General features: G+C 41.2%; 2 protein-coding genes across 2 annotated transcripts in view; one reads left to right on the top strand and one right to left on the bottom strand.

The window, feature by feature from the left end:
* The window catches only part of rnf215 (ring finger protein 215), a 54,555-nt gene that overhangs the window by 6,446 nt on the left and 27,193 nt on the right, over window positions 1-20,916 (top strand). The window lies entirely within an intron of this gene.
* Window positions 1-20,916, bottom strand: part of LOC117252049 (SEC14-like protein 2) — a 30,814-nt gene that overhangs the window by 5,342 nt on the left and 4,556 nt on the right. The window contains exons 3-9 of the mRNA XM_033618710.2: window positions 10,985-11,028; window positions 6,101-6,163; window positions 5,764-5,952; window positions 5,339-5,434; window positions 5,171-5,231; window positions 4,935-5,018; window positions 4,718-4,824 (exon numbers count right to left, since the gene is read on the bottom strand). Coding sequence (XP_033474601.1) covers window positions 4,718-4,824; window positions 4,935-5,018; window positions 5,171-5,231; window positions 5,339-5,434; window positions 5,764-5,952; window positions 6,101-6,163; window positions 10,985-11,028 — 644 coding nt within the window. The remainder of the gene's footprint in view (window positions 1-4,717; window positions 4,825-4,934; window positions 5,019-5,170; window positions 5,232-5,338; window positions 5,435-5,763; window positions 5,953-6,100; window positions 6,164-10,984; window positions 11,029-20,916) is intronic.

Here is a 20,916-nt window from a genome sequence, read left to right on the forward strand (position 1 = left end):
GAGAGCAAAGACTCATCAGGCACCTCCTCATCTTTGTTTCTTTACATAAATTGTGCAGATTTGATGAAGCTGAAGGAAGAAGAGTGCAAGAACAACCTCACATACAAGATGCATAAGGCTCAAGAGTTTGTAAAAGCAACGAGATCACAGTGATTTTATGTCGATAGTCATCTTTCCTGCTGCACAGATCACGTCAGTGTGAAACAGACAGGATCCTCCTACGACATTATCAGCTCAGAAAATGTTTGCTTTATAATGAGGCCTTAAAAGCACTGACAAAGAGTGTATCAATGGTTCTTTGAACTCAACTAAACATTATCTTTACGTACAATTTCCAAACAAACTGTTCGGTATAAGTGCATTTCCTCAAGTTCATCAATGATGCCTAACACTTAAAAGAATAATTCAACATTGTTTGCATTAAGACTGGAAACAAGGGTAAACAGTTAGCTACAGCCTAGCTCTGTCCTACAAAATCCAACAAACCAAGGTGTTAAAATGTTTAATTGTGGGAATCGTGTCTTGGATTATTTCTTGGTTGGACACAGTGACCTCCTGGAGTTACTTCCAGGCTAGCTGTTTCCCCTGCTTCCAGCCTTTGTGCTAAGTTAATCTTGTTGTCTCCTGATTCTAGCTTCATATTTACTGTGCAAACAAGAGAGAGGTATCGAGCTCTTCTTTTTGTTTAATTCTCAGCAAGAATAAGAATATTTCCCAAAATATCGGCCTATCCCTTTAATGACATAACCCAGTTCCTACAACCTAACCAAAGTAATACAGTACAATGTCAAGGACACACAGGTAGCTAAACTATAAAACCGTAGAAAAAAGAAACCACTTTGAGGCTGAGCATCTCAATTTCCTTGAATCTTGACTGTAGCCGTAATGAATTTCTCTCTTCCTGTTCCTCATGTCTCCTGGGCCCAATTATTTATCTACAGAAACAAATACACGGTCAGTTTTCTCATCTAGAGTTTTATCTAAAAGTGCGACTACTCAAGCTGCTGCTCGCTGCTACACCGCCAGGTTTGACTACATCTCTTGCACTGAGGCTGTTTGCTGTTTCTACGCAGCGAGGCAGGGATGCAGCGGGGATGAAGTGGGAGTTTGTTCTTGATTAGTTTATGTAATTAACTTCTCATCTGCAATTTCCTGTGGATTGTCTGTGGAAAAATGTCTGTCATTCACACAGCAAACCATCTGCTCAATGAAACCAGGCGACTGACAAATTGCATCCTTTTTACATCACTTCCTTTTCATACTGGCAGAGAGAAACTGTATTCAGCATGTGTGCAGCTGTATTGATTCACTCTGCTGGTCCAGAATAGTCCTCGTATTGTCACTGACCTGCTGTGATCACACGGCTCACTCATGTGTAACAGGATCCTCGCCACAGCCAGTGCTATTGGCAGCTTTAACATCTCATTCACTGTGTTCAGTTTGTAGCCTAAAACATGATGTTGCATTATTCTTGTTCAGGCAAATCATCTGTTTGTATGAGGAAAATAAGGGAGTGCTGCACAGGGTGTAAGCACTGTGTAGTTAGTTGTAAAAGATTATGTGCTCTTTGAGGATGGGGCAAAAAGTCACAAAGATAAAAAGCAATGACTGGCTAGCTCATTCAGTGTAAAAGTCCATGGTACAGCCAGGCAGTTCAAAAATGGAGCAGGGTGACACCCTGATGAAGACTCTAGTCGAAACACGTTTGTTCATCCATGTATTAATGTATTAAGGATGTTTAACTACAGTCAGAGTGCCTCAGATGCATTTAGATATTTTCTATTTGGCCGTGACAAACTGGTAAAACTGGTGGGGGTGGGGACTCACATAAAACATAGTTTGCAAGTCAAATGTAAACCCACAAGGCATCAACGCCTCATGCATATTAGCCAGACGGTCTCTCGCCAAAGCAAAGCTGTAAGCTGCCAAACTACCTGAGCACAGGATGCAAACCAGAGAAAGAAAAACCACAGGGCACGACTCCTAACTACTCCAAAGCTGGTGCACTGTTGCCTGTTTCATTTACAGGAGGGCTGATGAGCTGTTGTTGGAATGAGACTTGTATCTGTTGCAGGACCGTTGGTGCTTCTGTCTGACAATAGCTGTGGAAAATATGCCTCATATTTTTCAAAACAGCACAACATTTTATTTGCTTAAATTTGCCATATCATGATAAATATTATATAATATACACTTAAAGAAATGAACAGTGATTTGGTAAACATTTCTTTCTCTTTTTTTCAAGATTATTTTTTGGCTTTTTCCCTTCACTTGTATATATTTATGTGTGAAAGTGGGCGAGACAGAGGGGATGACATGGAGCAAAGGGCTGCAGGCTGGAATTAACCCTGTGGCCGCTGCAGCATGGGACATGGGACGCCCACTTTACCCACTGAGCTACTGGGCGCCCCTAAACATTCCTTTCCTTATACCGACATTATTACTTTGGTGCTCGTTTTTGCTGTTACTTGAAGTAATTTTAGGATAAAAAAACTTTTAGGGAGAAACTGTTGAGAGCAGACCGCCTGTGCTTCCTTTCAGTTCCTTTCAGTCACGTTAAACAAAAACAGAATTTCAGTGTCTATGCAGAGGAATTTCAGGACTTTAAATATTTACTTCCGTCGCTGACATCATTCTCACATACTGAAAAGTTATTCAAAGGGTCGATAACAACTGGAGATTATAAAACCACTGATAACAGGCTTTGCAAAACTGACAGAGTTCAAACATTACGTAATATAATACTGAATATTATATTCAACCTCTAGTGGCAGATTACTGTTTATTTAACAGGCCTGTGTTAATATCCTGCTTGAAAAAAACATGTCCTTTTAGGCCACTTACGATAAATCTTAAGCCCCGTTTACACTGCCTGTTCAAAAAGGAAATGTTGCACACTGAGTTGTCTCACTCTAAAGCCAGCAGCGTGGGTAGAACAGTGCCGCACGTCTGTGTAAAAAGGTGTGATGTTTTGATGATGTGTTATGTGTGCGACCTACTGTGGTAGATTTAAAAAGCCGCTTGCAGCAGTTAGCAGCTAACTCATGAAGGAAAAACAGCTGCCAAAAATGTCCACAAATTGGTTTTACAATGAAGTCTGGGCACTCCTTGCCCTCCGAGCAGAGGACGAGATCAGCTGACACATAACAGAAATTGTAAATGATTGTTACAGCCATGTTATAGTCTTATTGTATTGTGCTTGTGTGACATATAACAGCGCACTACCAACGTGAATGTTATGTCACACTAGAGGCCAACGCTGTTGTGTTTAGGGCTGCAACCAACGATTATTTTCATTGTTGACTAATGTGTCGATTATTTCTTCGATTAGTCGACTAATCATTTTATCGAAAAAATGTGTTAAAATGTTGAAAAATGTCGGTCTGTCTCTCCCAAACCCCAAAATTACATCATCTAATGTCTTGTTCCGTACTCACGCCAAAGGATTTTAGTTCACCGTCATGGGAGAGTGAGTAAAGCTGCCAATATTTGAAAGTAAGAAGCTGCAATAAGAGTATTTTGGGTACTTTTATAGTACTTTTCTATGAAAAATGACTCAAACCGATTAGTCGACTACTAGAATAATCACCGATTATTTAATAGTTGATAAGTCATTGATTAGTCGACTAATCGTTGCAGCCCTAGTTGTGTTACATGTCAAGTCTTGTTTGCTTCTGGGGTGCCGGCAAGGAAGGAAAGGAAAGGTTTCTTGGATGCCAATATACTGTATAAAATCACATACTGGAGCTGCGTTATGCTGCCATTGTTCGGTTCTGTGTGAAAATGCAAAGGCGGCATAAAGGAGGGACTTGGTAGCAGCTCTTCCGCACAATCTCTGTGTGAAAGGGGCATTAGGGTGTTTTCACACTTGAATGGGGGGCTGAAGGGACCAAGTGTGAAAACACCCTAATGCCCCTTTTCCACCAAAATTAGTTTGTACGCGTTTTTTTTTTTTTTTTAAATATGCTAAAAATTGGACTATTTTCCCATTGTCAGTAGATTAGAGCCGTGTACACAGCTTTGCAGCAGGCATGTATCCCTTTTTGTGTGTGTGTTGTTTTTGTATTTTTGGTGCCTTACATTCAACATCACAGACAGGCTGGAAAACAGGTTAGTAAATAGTAGGGAGCAGCATGGAGGCCTGTGGTTACTTCTTCTTATACATCTCTTACTCATTCAGTCCCTCTTTCAAGCTCGATGCAGACTCATTTGGATTGATGTTTGAGTGTTGCTCGGGTGGAGACAGATGGTATTTTGTGGTGGCGTGTCACTGCATCTCGCCGGTAAAGGGGCTAAAATTAGCGCGTTCAACCAGGTGCTGTGTTTCCAAGAATGCCGATCAGAGCCAGAGCTGATAAATACACGTGACTACTGCAGACTTGAGTGTGAATGCCAATCATAACTTTTCCCATTACATTAAAAAGCCTAATGTTAGCAGGTGTTATGAGGACCAAAGCACAGTCCTCTTTCCAGTCAACTGACAGTGTGAACTCCCTTGTCCTTTGATCCACTTTAAGAGGACTGACGTTGGTTTGTTTGTAAGAACTACATGTGAAAACACTGTAAAGTGTCTGAGAACATCTCAAAGGATCTCAGAATAATTAAGCAGCATCTGCATCAGATACTTGTCTCTTCCAACTCATCATCAGCCCACCTTAATGCCAAAACAACCAGCACCCAAGGGTGTACAGTTTGCCTTGCTGACTCACTGACTCACCCTGGTCCGACAGCGAGGATCTCCATCAGGATCTGTCAGTTTCCCCCCGTATATCGCTGGCAGCTCCTCTGCATCAATGTACTTCAGTAACACCTCCTGCCAGTTAGCTGTAGAGGTAACAGCAGTCATTTCATCAGGAAGGACAGAGGTAAAAGTGTTTCTGAATGGGGTGAAATAGTCTCTAAAATAAGATGCAGTATGATGTGTGGTGTCTCACCCCCAAGGACGTGGATCTTTTGTCTTGTGTTCTCGCTCAGGAAGTGCTTGACGAGGTTGTAGGCCACAGGAAAGAGTTTGGGTGCTGCAGGAGACAAAAGTCAAAAGTGTGAACCTAGTGTTAACCAGCAATAATCGAAACTCTAGCTCTTCAAAAGCCAGATATGATGACAGAGAATACAAACGCAGAAGCACAGTTTAAAGTACTCCGACTCATTCATGAAAGGACAGATTTACCTTTAATGACAAACAGCCTTTTTAGGCCTTCTGGGTAGTTGTCTTCAAACATTTGGAGGATCTGGTGACACAGAGAAACATATACTGTATTTGGAAGTGTTTAACCAACCTAGCCTCATGTATTTGTTTTGGGAGGTCTGTCTATTCTGTATGTGTGTGTCTCTGTACCTCTCCATATGTTTCTATCGCAGGCTTCCATAAGTGCTTCAGGCCCAAACCTTCTACGTCGTAGATCATGGTGATTGACTCTATGTTCCTCCCAAGCTGGTGACAAAAAAGACAGGAACGTTTATTTTATGAAATTCATTGTAAAATTACCTGTACAATATAAAAACAAAAGCGACTGTAGTTCAGGTGGTAAAGAACAGGGTGCCCGTTACATGCAGGGCTGGTGGTTCGTTCTTGGCTCAAAGTGAACTCGAGAAACACACTTAACCCCAAATATAAGTCGCATTTGATCAAAGTTTCTGCCAAATGAATGTAAGAATCTAATGCTAATTTTATGAGGCATTTTTTGTTGATTGTTGCTTTTAGAGCTTTGAGCTCTGAACGTGTGAACAGGCGCACTGGATCTCTGTTCTGTGGTCTCTTACCCTCTGCGATTGGAGGTCACAGTCCTTCTGCAGCATCTCACAGTCTCTGATCTTGGACTTGATGAAGTCTTGTTTAGAGGCAGACAGGAAGAGGCCTTTAGGATCTACAGGTCCGATGACGTCATACCAGATGGGACTGCCCTCGCGGTCGTGACCACACATCCCTCCTGACAGATACTTTTCTATCACCTGCAAGCAACAGTCAATTTAAATGGTTTTGTCAGTCACATACTGGAATATTTGATGTATTTATTTGAAGAGAATCTTTCCTAAAATTACTCTGAAATACGCTGAACCTACAGAAGGTTGTGGTTTATAATGTTTGGGGGAGTTTTACCTCTGGTGGACGCCAGTCGCTGAGTATTGTGTCTACTTTCATCTGTTTCCTAAACTCCAAATGCTGAAAGAAAAGAGGGGTGTGTGTTAAGTTCAGTAAAACTATAAGTAGTATATACAGAACAGTATATATACAGAGAGTAAATTAAAACTTGTTTTTTTTATGCCTTTGCACTGGCAATATCCGTGGCTGGATGAATTATGTTTTTGGGTCGTCCATTCATCCGTCCCATTCTCGTGAATGCAGTATCTCAGGAACTCCTTGAGGGAATTTCTTCAAATTTCGTCCAATTGAACTCAACGATGAACTGATAAGATTTTTGTGGTCATGGGTGGAAGATGAAGATCACTCTGCTCTCGTCTGTCTCATTGTTGTGATTGCGATATCTCAAGAATAGTTCAAGGCAGTGGCTGGGCTCAGCCTTAGAGATAGGACAAGAAGCACCGACATCCAAAGGGAGCTCGGAGTAGAGCCTCTGCTCCTTTGCGTCAAAAGTGTTCAGCTGAGATGGTTCAGGCATCTGATTAGGATCCTCCTGGGCGCCTCCCGTTTAGACTCACAAGTCAGTCTTTAGACGCTTTGCTTAACTAAAGACTGATGTCTTTCTCCCTGATTTTGTGTTTAAATGGGCGGATACAATTTCAGAGTTTAAAAAAACTTCCTACGTTGCAGAACCAATAGTAAATCCGCAGGGCGGTCCTTCGGTGGCTCGCTGAACTCTTGTGCTCGTAAACATAGTCCGACTGCGTCGTTTTAAACAAAGTCGCTATAAGTCCTTCATTTCCTTTGCTTGGCCTGTTGTCCCTGTGACCGTCCGGATTAGTGGATGAAATGGATGGATGGTGGGTTTTTTGGGTTCACTTGGACTTAAGGATGAAATGATTAGAATTTGGTGGTCAAAGGTCACTGTGACCTCACAAAACATCTTTTTGGTCATAACATAAGAATTCTTATGCTAAGTCTGACAAAATTTTACACAAATAGGATAAAGTGATGACATTTTATATCCAAAAGGTCAAAGGTCAACATTACTGTAATATAATGTTCTGACATTTCTGGCCATTACTCAACATCTGAACTCTGACCAGATGTCTTCCCTTCTGTGCCTGATTGGTGACACTAATCTTTGGTGCCCACCTTGTAACTGTGCTGACTGTATAGATCTTCTGGGGCAAAGATGTGTGTGGAGCATCCATGTTTTCACAGACATGGATGTAAACTGTAAGTGCAACTTGGGTGGTCGCGGAGGCGTACAACCGTGAAGTGATCATTCTAGTTTACTTCCCTGGTAGTTTGTACAGTGGCGGATCCGCCCTGGTACAATGTGGTGATTTAAGTGGCTTAGTGGTTTCAGACAGAAGGTGATGTAAAACCTGCCCCATCAGCATGAAGGGGATCAGTTATGTACCGTGCTGTGTTCACACTACAGTTAGCACATGTATGCCAACACATAGCTACAAAACTCAAACACACAATAAAGGCAAAAAAGATGTTTTAAATTGGCAAAGTGGCTCATTTTGATTGTTTTGTTGTTTGTTAACTGCCTGGTCGATACATTTAGAAACTAACAGATAATTTAAACTACTGGTGTCAGATATCATGAAGAAACCAGAACAATGTGGCTGTGGCGTGGGTGAAGGTCAGATGGGAGTGTGAGTTTGATAAGGTTTGTTCAAAGATTAAAGCTACAGTTACACAGTAACCATCTTGTTTTTTAATCTCTATTCCGATGTGCTGAGAGGCATTTCCTTGACAGTGTGACTGTTCAGTTTATCTTACATGCAGTATATGCCAATATTTGAACGTAAACACAGATACAAGCCCTTTCAATGCATGACATATTGTTGTTTTAAATCAAGAAACAAATGTAAAGGAATCACTGTTAAGGGTGGTTAAACCTGACTAACCCTGAGAACCTCCAGTACAGTTAATGTCACCTGAAAGCCCCTTTTAAGAGCTAATAATCAATATATCTTACTATATAATGACGAAAACTCTGTCTGTGTGTCTGTTCCACGTTTTTCTCCTCACTGACTTGGTCAATCCATGTGAAATTTGGCACAGTGGTAGAGGGTCATGGGAGGATGCCAATGAAGCAGTATTACATCAATTGGCCAAAGGGGGGCGCTATAGCAACTGATTGAAATTGCAAACTTTGAATGGGCATATCTCATGCCCCGTATGTCGTAGAGGCATGCAACTTTGCACAGAGATGCCTCTCCTCATGAGGAACACATTATCCTCAAGAAAACATAGTTTCCGGTTATAGAGATTTTCCGCCATTTTGAATTAAAAAAAAAAAAAAAAAACAACAATTTAAAATCGATCTGTTCCTAGGAAGTTTGAGCGATCTGCATGAAACTGGGTGAACATAATCTAGGGACCAATATCTAAAGTTCCCTCTTGGCAAAAGTTGGAAAACTTACTAAAACTGAGCTTCTATAAGGCAATGAATATTGCGGAGGGCGTGGCTCATCACATAAAGGTGTATAACATCTCAAGGGTTTCACCCATCACCACGCAACTTTGTAGGCATATGACCACACATAATCTGAGGGGACCCCTCCATTATTGACCCCATCAAACAAAATGGGGGCGCTAGAGAGCTCATTTCTTATCTAGGCCTAACCGCCATATGGATTTTTACTAAACTTGGTAGATACGTAGAACAGGACGCCTCAAGGTGACTGGAGAAATTTAACTCTAATTGGCAACTGGGTGGCGCTATAACAACAGAAAAATGCTTAAAAATGGCTAAAATGCGACAGATTGCTGTGTCTCCCCCTGTGGACCAATGTTGTTGTTTTTTCTAATTTTTGGTATGACTAAGTCATGGTATGATATGCTGTACTCAATGGGTATGGACTAGTTTCACATTAACATTGACTTGAGACCCAGATATTTTTCTCAGGAGTTGGTGGAGAGCCAACAAGAGTTAAAAAGAGATTGGAAATTGAGCTTAGTTTCATCAGGTGGACAGAAACATGACTTTAAAGTTACAGTCTTGAAGATCTTAAGTGCTATATAGTAGGCAAATGGATTTTTTTGAGTTTCTTGAAGATGATTCACCGATCATCCAAGAGGCTTCTTCAGTGCTGAGAACTTAGCACTTAGGATTACCATGACCTGGATGACTCTGTGTTTCGTTCTCTTTGGTGACACCCGCTGCCATAAGCGATATTTGTAGATGCATTTTTAGATCTCATTTCCCAAAGATCCAAACACTGTCTATTTGGTATCTCTTTGTTTGGCAATATAGGGATTTTCCATTGGCACTTTTGGCCATGCCAACTCCAACCATGCTGCGGTGATTTGCATTTCCATTACCAATTTAAATATGCCAAATTGTGCTGAGTTGCTACTGAGATCAACCATCTCAGGATTTGGGTCAATGTGTGCCAAACTGTCTCAGAGCAGGTTGCAGTGACGTCAGATGGACTTGGTCAACATTCCGGTACGATTCAGTGATGTTCAGTGTCTAAAGCCTAATTCAAACCAAAGAGTCGCAACAAGACAAAAATGTTTAGAACGTTGCAGAGAAAAGTCATAAAGTGGCCGGTCTGAGCTCAACTCAAGCCGGTTGATTGTGTCACATGCATCTCAGCTGGTCAAATCACTGGCAGCTGGTTTTAGAACATAAAGCCCGTCACCTGCTTCTACAGCCAATCGGTTTGTAGTGAAGTCAGCTGGTCAAATCGAAATGACTGCAGATGGCGTGTTCGCTGGCTGCGGCAGGTGCTCAGCAGCCACAAAATAAGCCTGAAAAGCTGCAAATCAGAACTGAGGTACAGAGATTTGTTGCATAGAGATGATACACCATCTCATCTAGTTGCATTGGTGTGAACTGGCAGGTTTTTAGAACGTTGCAGAACGGCGCATTGGAAGTAGTTGCCTGTTTCAACTCATCTCGTTGTGAATCTTTGGTCTGAACTGGGCTCAACCCAACTCACGCAATACACAGTATGTGGCAAACAAAGACGCAACAGCAGCTTGAAATGTGATAATTGACATGCTACCAACAACCGTTGCACTGTGCAATGGTAAACAGCGGTGAAGAGGGTGCTGCTTTTAAATGTCATCGACTCAACACAAGTGCGTCATCTGTTAAAGACACACCTTCAAGTGAGTAGTCTTGTTACCTGCTGGGCTGCCGTGCCGAGTCATACCGAGTCATACCATGTAAAGCCCAGCCAGCACATGTATAAAGCAGAGTTAATAGTGACTGTTTACTTGCAATGCTAGCAGAGACTGTAAAAATAACAGTACACCACTTAACATGCAAGTGATTTAAAAAATGACTTTGTTAGCGTTAGCTCCGTCTATACCCACCCAGTTCCTAACTCGCTAATGCAAGGGCTTTCATCACTGGGCTACAGACTCAGTCTCCACTGTGTTACCTCACTCAACGATAGAAACTTAATAGCCATTTATTTAACTGAAAATCTTTCTGATGCTCTGTGTGTGCTGATTTGTGGAGGTAGGCAGCTAACGATAACATCTTTGTAAGACGACAGTATGTCAGAGCTCTGTATCAGCCAGTTTGTGGTGGACTTCTTTTGACCCCTAGTGGACACAAATCTGTTAATGCAGTTTTAAGTTAGGTGGCTGTAAATCTTACTCCATCACTTTAAGTATTCATATAATCCTTTTTATCTATATCTTATCTCCTCAGGCAGCTGTGATGACTCAGTTTCCCCACAGCGAGCCGTAACCACACTGCTCCTCTCTAATCTGCAGCTGCCCCTGATCTGATAAACAGGCTGTGCTGGTGCTAACTGCACTTTCACACACAACACAAATTAGTCACCGAAAGAGAGGGCCTGGAGGATATAGCTCTGCTTTCAGTTCAATACATGACTTGAACAGAGAGGCTGAACATGTTACCTTTCGCAGCATGGCCTCTGACTTCTGCACATTGAAGTTTCTGGCTGAAAGAGAAAGGAAAGTGAAAATAAAACAGACATCCATTATCCATAAATGTTCTTCAACCACAATGCAGAGAGGGACAATTAGAGTGAAATTCCACCCGACATATTGTGCTATAAGTGCTTTACAGAGGGAGGAAAAGGGAGGGGGGGTAAAAGACGAGGAATAAGATATACAGTACAGGCCAAAAGTTTGGACACACCTTCTCATTCAATGCGTTTTCTTTATTTTCATGACTATTTACATTGTAGATTCTCACTGAAGGCATCCAAACTATGAATGAACACATGTGGAGTTATGTACTTAACAAAAAAAGGTGAAATAACTGAAAACATGTTTTATATTCTAGTTTCTTCAAAATAGCCACCCTTTGCTCTGATTACTGCTTTGCACACTCTTGGCATTCTCTCCATGAGCTTCAAGAGGTAGTCACCTGAAATGGTTTTCCAACAGTCTTGAAGGAGTTCCCAGAGGTGTTTAGCACTTGTTGGCCCCTTTGCCTTCACTCTGCGGTCCAGCTCACCCCAAACCATCTCGATTGGGTTCAGGTCCGGTGACTGTGGAGGCCAGGTCATCTGCCGCAGCACTCCATCACTCTCCTTCTTGGTCAAATAGCCCTTACACAGCCTGGAGGTGTGTTTGGGGTCATTGTCCTGTTGAAAAATAAATGATCGTCCAACTAAACGCAAAACGGATGGGATGGCATGTCGCTGCAGGATGCTGTGGTAGCCATGCTGGTTCAGTGTGCCTTCAATTTTGAATAAATCCCCAACAGTGTCACCAGCAAAACACCCCCACACCATCACACCTCCTCCTCTATGCTTCACAGTGGGAACCAGGCATGTGGAATCCATCCGTTCACCTTTTCTGCGTCTCACAAAGACACGGCGGTTGGAACCAAAGATCTCAAATTTGGACTCATCAGACCAAAGCACAGATTTCCACTGGTCTAATGTCCATTCCTTGTGTTTCTTGGCCCAAACAAATCTCTTCTGCTTGTTGCCTCTCCTTAGCAGTGGTTTCCTAGCAGCTATTTGACCATGAAGGCCTGATTGGCGCAGTCTCCTCTTAACAGTTGTTCTAGAGATGGGTCTGCTGCTAGAACTCTGTGTGGCATTCATCTGGTCTCTGATCTGAGCTGCTGTTAACTTGCCATTTCTGAGGCTGGTGACTCGGATGAACTTATCCTCAGAAGCAGAGGTGACTCTTGGTCTTCCTTTCCTGGGTCGGTCCTCATGTGTGCCAGTTTCGTTGTAGGGCTTGATGGTTTTTGCGACTCCACTTGGGGACACATTTAAAGTTTTTGCAATTTTCCGGACTGACTGACCTTCATTTCTTAAAGTAATGATGGCCACTCGTTTTTCTTTAGTTAGCTGATTGGTTCTTGCCATAATATGAATTTTAACAGTTGTCCAATAGGGCTGTCGGCTGTGTATTAACCTGACTTCTGCACAACACAACTGATGGTCCCAACCCCATTGATAAAGCAAGAAATTCCACTAATTAACCCTGATAAGGCACACCTGTGAAGTGGAAACCATTTCAGGTGACTACCTCTTGAAGCTCATGGAGAGAATGCCAAGAGTGTGCAAAGCAGTAATCAGAGCAAAGGGTGGCTATTTTGAAGAAACTAGAATATAAAACATGTTTTCAGTTATTTCACCTTTTTTTGTTAAGTACATAACTCCACGTGTTCATTCATAGTTTTGATGCCTTCAGTGAGAATCTACAATGTAAATAGTCATGAAAATAAAGAAAACGCATTGAATGAGAAGGTGTGTCCAAACTTTTGGCCTGTACTGTACAAGAAAGGACAAAGTGTACAAACTAAAATAAAAACTGAACCAAATCATAATGATAGTTAATCACATCCTGCAAACACATTCTGTAAAGAAGTGACAACGTATGTGATAACCAGGGCCACACACAGAAATGGCTGAGCCCCTGAAAAGTTCCAGTGTGTTGGTTTTTTTTTTGTTTTTTCATTTTCTTGCAACAGTTGTGTAGCTTACAAAAAAATGGACTCATTAATTTCAAGAGAGGGGGTTTTCATTATGAAGGTGGTTATGAAGATGGTTTAAAAAAAACAACTGGTCATCATTGCTGATGTTTCAAATCAGCATGATTATCCTCCTGAGACCCGAACATTTGTTTCGTATGCGTTTTCAATTTTTCCTAGCTATTTGAGATTAGTAGGACCTGATAAGTATAAAAAAAACTTAACATTGTCAATGATAATAAATTAAGTCCCAATATCCTCAAATGAGACAATAATAAAGTCCCAGCTGACGAAAAATTACCAATGTCTACCAACGAGTACTTTCTAACTAACAGCGTCTTATCTTGTTACCAATGCTAAAATTAGTCAAATTTGTTGCCATATCAAACTACAAACATTATTAACCATAAATAAACATGTTTCCACCATTAGATGTGATCAGGTTTTGGACCTTGTCCACTTTTGTGTCAGGGTCGGCTGCAGACTGACTTGGCAGAGATGGCTGCCATCTTGTTTTTACATGGATTAGTGTATTGTACTCTTACTACCACTAGATGGCACAGAAAAGTGTTCACGAACGAGGACGAGAGGTCCAAGTTAAGCAGAATGACGTACGAGGTCAAGCAAACCCAAAATGCAATGTCCTCACATGAGGACACAGGGTCTCTCCATGTCCCCTCCCCCTACCCCAAAGCGTTCCCCATTTAATCTCTCATGAGCGGCCCTGGTGATCATATTTGAACTCCTTAAAAGGGCTAAATGTGTCAATCATTCAGTCTGTGAAGTTGTGAAAGCGTTAATCTTCTTAAAAGATTAAACTTTTGAAACAACAACAAATATAAGCAAGATTTGGAAGGGCAAGGTCTGGAGCACACTGTTACAGTTACAACTGTAGCATTTAATAAAGTGCAGCAACTAATGATGCCGCCAGTTCCTGTCTCATTGTTTTACCTGTTGAAGCATTAGTTGAGGCATCTTTTTTTCAAACAAGATCACCTTTTTTTTGACAAATGGAGCGACGCCCGTGAGCTACTTCAGGTAGTCAATTCGAGCTGCACTGATTCATACACACACACATAGATCACTCTGCATGTCATCTACAAAACACACCCTCCCAATTTGGCGGACTATTTAATAAAATAGGATATTTTAATAAAATATTTAATCATCACTTCCCAATATCTCATGTAAACATATCTGTGGGGAGTGATGAGGCTAGAGTCTAGACGCCAAACTCTAACTATTTTCTGCTGTTGAACTGAACATTTAAATGTAAGCTGTCTGATTGAAATAGCGTCAAAACATTATATTAAAGTAGGGATGCACGATAATATCAGCACGTCATCTGTATCAGCCGATATCAGCTTTAAAATGAACAGAATCTGGGCGTCGGTAGCTTAGTGGATAGTGCCGCCGCTCATGTATAGAGGTGATGCCTCGCTGCATGAAAATGTGAACAGCATGCCAACAATTATACAAGACTTGTGTAAAAGTCTCTTTTAATCCTCCATGGTGCCTTCTCCATCCACACATGACACAGTGGAACAAATTTTTAGGAAATGCTAAAAAACCTACCAAGAATCAAAACAAAAGAATCTCTTAAATTGTATAATTGTCATCAGTACCCTCTGGGAATAAACTTGTATAACATCCAAAAGATGTCTTCTTCTCTAATGTATGAAAACCACTGTGTCAGTATGACTGATCCAGAACACAGCAGACACACAGTTCACTGTCTTAATACTCTATCTAAGGTGATTAGCTCTGTGGCTGACAGTCTGGTGGAAAGGCACAACAGTGGTATTGAAGTGAGACTTACAACGTACTCCTGCAGTGGATTATTCTGCACCTAATGCTGCAGTCTGGCACCTTAACTAGGGCATAGTGACTTAATATTACAAAAGCACAGAGCGGACTCTGGCAGATGACCAGGCTGTGTGTTATTTTAAGTTCATAATAACTGTTATGCTCTGATCAGATCATCTTAATGGTGGATAATAACAGTGATTTATAAGGTCTAAAAACTAATTATATACACACTGGATGGATGGGTGCGTCTCCTGCTGCTTATAACATAGAAGTGTATTCAATTGTATAATGAGGTTATGTGTAATTATTTCTCAGGAGTGGAACAGACATTTCTTTGTAAGGTTATATGCAAATGCAGATATTTGATGGTCTGACATAACACTACCTTAAAGGGATAGTTTGGATCTTGGGGCTGCATGAGGTACTTATCCATAGTCAGTGTATAAGATACAGTAGATGTCAGTCAGCATGCCCCCACTTTGGAGAAGCAGGCTGGGATAATGCCAGGGCAGCCAAGAAATGTACTGCTGTGGACAAAACAAATTTTAACCACCAAAAAAGTCCAACAGGGCCTACACCACTTTACTAGCTAGGAGACTGATACTGTTCAAATGGAAGGAGGCTTCACCCCCTGCTTTTGCACGTTGGATAAGAGAGGTCATGCAGTCTTGGAAATTATAAAAAATTAGATACACTATGAGAGGAACGATATCTAAATTCTACTCAACATGGAGGACCTTTTTAGACTTTGTGGAGGAATCGGATGCTCAGTTGCTAGCAGAAACTGAGTAAGTCACAATTCAGATCTACATCTCTTTTATCCTCTTTCCCCTTGTTATTTTTTTATTTATTCATTTAAAAAAAATTACACACACACACACACACACACACACGTACGTATATATATATATGTATATAAAGTCCAACAGAAAAAAAACACCCTAACAATTTAAGTGTACGCTATATTAGAGCTGGGCAATATATTGATATTATATCCATATCGTGATATGAAACTAGATATGGACTTAGATTTTGGATATCGTTATACTCTAAGTGTTGTCTTTTCCTGGTTTTAAAGACTGCAATACAGTGAAGTGATTTAATTTTTGAACCTACATTATATCCACATAACTGGTGATTATTTATCAAAAAAAAAAAAGTCATGTCGGAGATATTTGGTCAAAAATATTGTGATATTTGATTTTCTCCGTATCACCCAGCCCTATGCTATATTTTGAATGTTGTCACTGCTTTACCTTGCCACAGACAGCCCTGTCCGGCGGCCTCAGTTCCCCATCTATGCTCTCGTCAAAGCCATCAGACTCCATTGACAAAAACAGTCATTTTAGCTCACTGAGCACAGGAGTGGCTGGGTTACCGCTGCCTCCATCAGTTACTTTGTTTGTGTTATTGTGTGACTTTGGTTAATCCAAACTAACCCTTTTGAGTGTCAGAGTCACACAATAATGCAATAGATTAACTGATCGAGGCAGCGGCAGACCTGCAGCTCCCATGTTCTGTTGTGTTAAATTACTGTTTTTCTCAATGGAGTCTGGTTGAATGCTTTATAGTAACTTAACCACTGTCTGATTGCAGCTGCTTAAATATTCTAGTTATAGTGTACACTTAAACTGATATTGCTGCTGCCTCTTTCCATAGCAGCGCATTGTTAGACTTATGTGGTGGTGCTCTTTTTGCGTCTCCAAACTGGGGGCGTGTCGAGTAACATCTACTGCAGGTATTACATTATCTATGGAGAAGTACCTCATCAAACCCCACTTCAAAAGATCTGATCCATCCCTTTAAACTGTGATAGAGTTGCATAATGTAGCCGATATGAGGACGAACTCAGTCAGGATATTATCTGATAAGATTTACTGTAATGATACCATCTTTATCTCCCACACCACTGGTGCAGGTTTAATAAAATATGCAGCAACAGTGCACTTTGTGACCATGTTGTGGTCTTTTGAATCATCACACTCATGGCCCTCGGTTTCAACCGTTTAGACGGATTTAGATAACACATAAGCGAGACATTATCTCATGTTACGTGACTGATATGGTGAAGGCATCATTTTTTGGCAGTTGACAGCAAAAATATACATATCTTTTATGCTGCACAGGTAGCTAAAGATGCTACAACGGCTACATGTGAAGAGAACACAAGCTAAAGTCAAAGGAAGAAGGAAAGAGTCACAATATTTTTAGTAATCAAAATGTCTGAATGAATACATGTGACCATGATGTTTCAAAACAACTGTCTTGTGACTAAAACCAGACTTCAGTGGTTCTCATAAAAAGCTGCTGCTTGCAAAATCAGTTTCACAGGACAAAATGTAAACCAAAGTGTCCTGACATAATCCAGTGAAACTGATATGCCAGTTTAAAACCAGTCACAGCCTGAATTGGTGTCATTTACCTGACTCGCCCTTTATCTCTTAAGGCCCTTTATCTCATGGTGAAGCATGTCAGAGATAAATACTGTATGGAGTGAAACTCATCTGAGGGTAGACTTAGAGGACATTTGTTTAATTGGTTCCACTAAGGAAATGAGAAGGGTCATTGGCCTCGAGTACAAGACTCATGTCTATCATATGACAGAAACAGGGTAAAACTGGATCCATCACACAGTTAGGCTTTGTGATATAAATCACTTCACTCACAATATCATGAGAAACATGAAACCTTTACAAAGAATGAATGAATAGAGCTACGCCCAGTTTACCTTAGATCATGACCCGAGATAGTTTTAAAACTTCATTTTGGATATGCTTTTCTCTATGGCAAGCTGCTACTTCACCTCAAAATCAGTTCTTGAAACCTTTTAGTTTTGCTGTTTAGGAAGCCATATTTTCACAAACAAAAAACATTGAGTACACAAGAAGTGATGGACAGACAACTCAAGAGGCCTCAAGTGCAGCTGGGCTCAGATCCATCAAGTAGCTTTGCTTTGCTGCACATAAACTGGTGAATTCTAATCTAATTTTGAACCAGGCCTAACTTAGTTTTGAATTTGGCCAAGCAGCAACCTCCAGGGCTGGAAAAAGCCAGTGCATTAGTTCCAAAAAACTGCAGTTCCTTGATTGGCCTCTTGAGCAAACAAAACCATGACATAATCCCACATTCCCAAATGATAGACGTAGCCGTAGCTGTTGATTTTTCAGTGTATTTTTAGGTCATGAAAGGTAACGTTTTAGTCGCCTAAAAAGTTGTACTACAAGTTTGGTTTGGTTGTACTAAAAGACCCTCCAAAGAGTGGGATGTTCAGTTTTTCCAGTAAGTGCATTTTGTTTTATAGTTTTAATCCCTTTTTGCTAGTGAAAATGATCACAGTTAACCATAGACTGTAACACCAGGCCCCGAGGAAGTGCGCCAGGCTTTAAAGCCAATTTTACCTGTGGCCAAACTACAATTTCCAAGTCTGTCAAGTGATGCCAGTTGAGCAGAACAACCTCCTTGAAGTGACTTGTTTCACTGTCAGAATTGCGCTTGCTTAATGGACCCAATGTTGCGGAAGCAGTGCTGATCATCTGGGTGATTTATACGCAGCAGTTGAACTATTTTGGCTTCATGTGCCACTGATCAACTTTCATAGGCATGAACAGAAGCCTGCCTCCAAAGCTGTATCGGGTCTCTTTATACATCCATGCCATACAGCCATAGATGCTAACCAAGCTAGCAGCTAGTGTTTATGCTGTTCACACAAAGAAAAGCAAAAGGCTACTAGTTATTTTCAGTGAGAGCTGGTGACATGAAGCTACAAACTGACACCCAACACTTGTCGCTGTTGACGGGGAGCTACGAATCAAAGTTGAGCTGGACTAAACTTTTTCAGCGTTCCAATGACTCGGCGAAGCGTCAACCAATCATATGTTTTTGTTTCTAGTTGTGGTACTGTGTTAAGCTTTGAGTGCTTTCACACCTGCCCTGTTTGGTTCAGTTCAATCAACTTCTTGAAGAGGTGGTCTCGGTCTGGCGGTTCATTTGTGGTGTTCCGACCTGGATGTGAAGCAACTGCAGTCACATGACACATTGTTTGGGTTAAACATGAGCATGTTACAGTCCTGGAGGATTATTAATGTGCACCTCCTCCTGTACTGCCTTAATATGCACATTCAGCACATCCAATGCATCAAAACATTGTTTTCTAGTTGGAGCCGCGCCTCGTTTTCAAACTGTATGGTTTGACTAAAATGAACAATGACAGCAATATAGTCCACGATGAGCAGCGCTAAAATCAACCTGCGTAGTTGTCCCTCCATTGTGACATTAGAAAGTGTCACATTTATCTTGCAAGCGTACTCTTCTTCAACGTTCGTTTTACTTCCTGGATTTTCCCACATGGAAATTCTGACCAATCAAGAGCAGCTTTCTTGCGCAAAGCATTTGATCTGGTCCTCTTGTAAATGCTGCCGTGAGAACACGAACCAACTCTAGACAATTATACAACTTTGTAACAAAATTAGTCACTGATTCAGACCAAAGCAAGACAACTCTAAGTCTGAAAGCACCCTTAGTGAGATGACGCTATGCTGCCTTTATGTGTTGCACATGGAGATATAACAGGGTGGCAAAATGTGTAAAATGGGGCTCAGACATTGATCAAAAGCCAGATTTTTTTGACCAAGTACAAACTTTAGATGGCAAGTAGCAGACACACACAAGCTTGTGATGATGTAACTGATCGTACAGCTTAAGAGATACGGCAAAGGTGGGAGAGAGAGGGGGAATGACATGCAGCAGAGGGCCGCAGGTCAAAATTGAGCCTTTGCCATTGCAAAGGCCTCAGCTTAAATGGGATGCACACTCTACTAGGTGAGCTAGAGGTCGTTCCAATAAACCATCATTTCCTCGAGTCTTAATTACAAGGTCAAGGTCAAGTTCCTTAGCGCTCACTGTCATTTTATTCACTAGCTTTTGTTTCAAATCAGTGGATTGCACTGAGCTGTCCTCAAACAGCTTGAATGGAAATCATCTTTACATTCACGTTGAAAGGAAAATAACTTGAACCATTCAGAGCGTACATTGGCCAAACAAACACCTCATTGTCTGTGTTTGGAGCTGTGATGCTGAACTTCACCGCTGCCATGATCATTTAGTTCGGCTTCATTAGAGAGAACAATGCGCCTTTACTGCCCCTGAACTCTTCTTACGAAACAAGTTTGGAGGCAACGTTCAGGGAGCTTGAACCCAGAAGAGCAACAGGAACACGACAGCTGAGTGTCTCCTGGCAGACGGGCTGTCTTCCATCGTAGTGCACCTTTAATGCGATTAGCCGTGGATTAGCCTGAGACACAGAGTGCTAGACCTCTGCTGCAGAACTAATCACAACAAGGCCTCCTTTAATCACTCGCTTCACATTTCCTCCAGAGTCTGAACCCGTAAACTCATCAGGGCTTCTGCAGCATTCACCAGGTTCAGTTTAAGACTTTAGGACCTTTTTCATCCCACATAGAAAACCATTCAGTAGCTTTTTGACTGTTGATACTACCTATTAGTAGGGATGATGAGGCCAAGATGTATTTCTTACCATATCACATTTTTTTCAGAACTTCTCTGCAGTTTATACCAATAATTTTCCTTTGATATGATTAATCAAATTATTACAACATGGACCCAGATGATTAGTGGAAAAATTAGAGATGGATTAATTAAATGATGACACCATGAGCTTCCCAGTTACTGTACCAAGTAGTAGTGATAGTGTTTGCAGATGGTCTGATGTCTCACTACAATACCACTTTTAGTTTTTGGGTAAATAGCTCCTGACAGACCACGGTCAAATAGAGGAGGTACTTTCTGAAATTAAATTTAAGACGTAAACTTAGTTCAGTGCTTTTTATGACCTATGATAACCTCTCCTCAGCTCACCCGAGGAAAATCAGAATTGGGGAATCAGTCACATCTTATGTGGGAAGTTAAAAAAAAAACCTTGTGTCTTCCTGATTTAGTTTATCTGCTGCTGAGTAACCAGTCACAGACCAGGCGCGTTGTTTCACTTGTGGTTTGAGCATCGTGTTCAGGCGTGAAAACCATGTGAGTCCATTTCTCAAGCCCTGCAAACAAGAGTGTTTATATA

Source organism: Epinephelus lanceolatus, chromosome 9, assembly GCF_041903045.1.
Source record: "Epinephelus lanceolatus isolate andai-2023 chromosome 9, ASM4190304v1, whole genome shotgun sequence".
Taxonomy (NCBI): Eukaryota; Metazoa; Chordata; class Actinopteri; order Perciformes; family Serranidae; genus Epinephelus; species Epinephelus lanceolatus.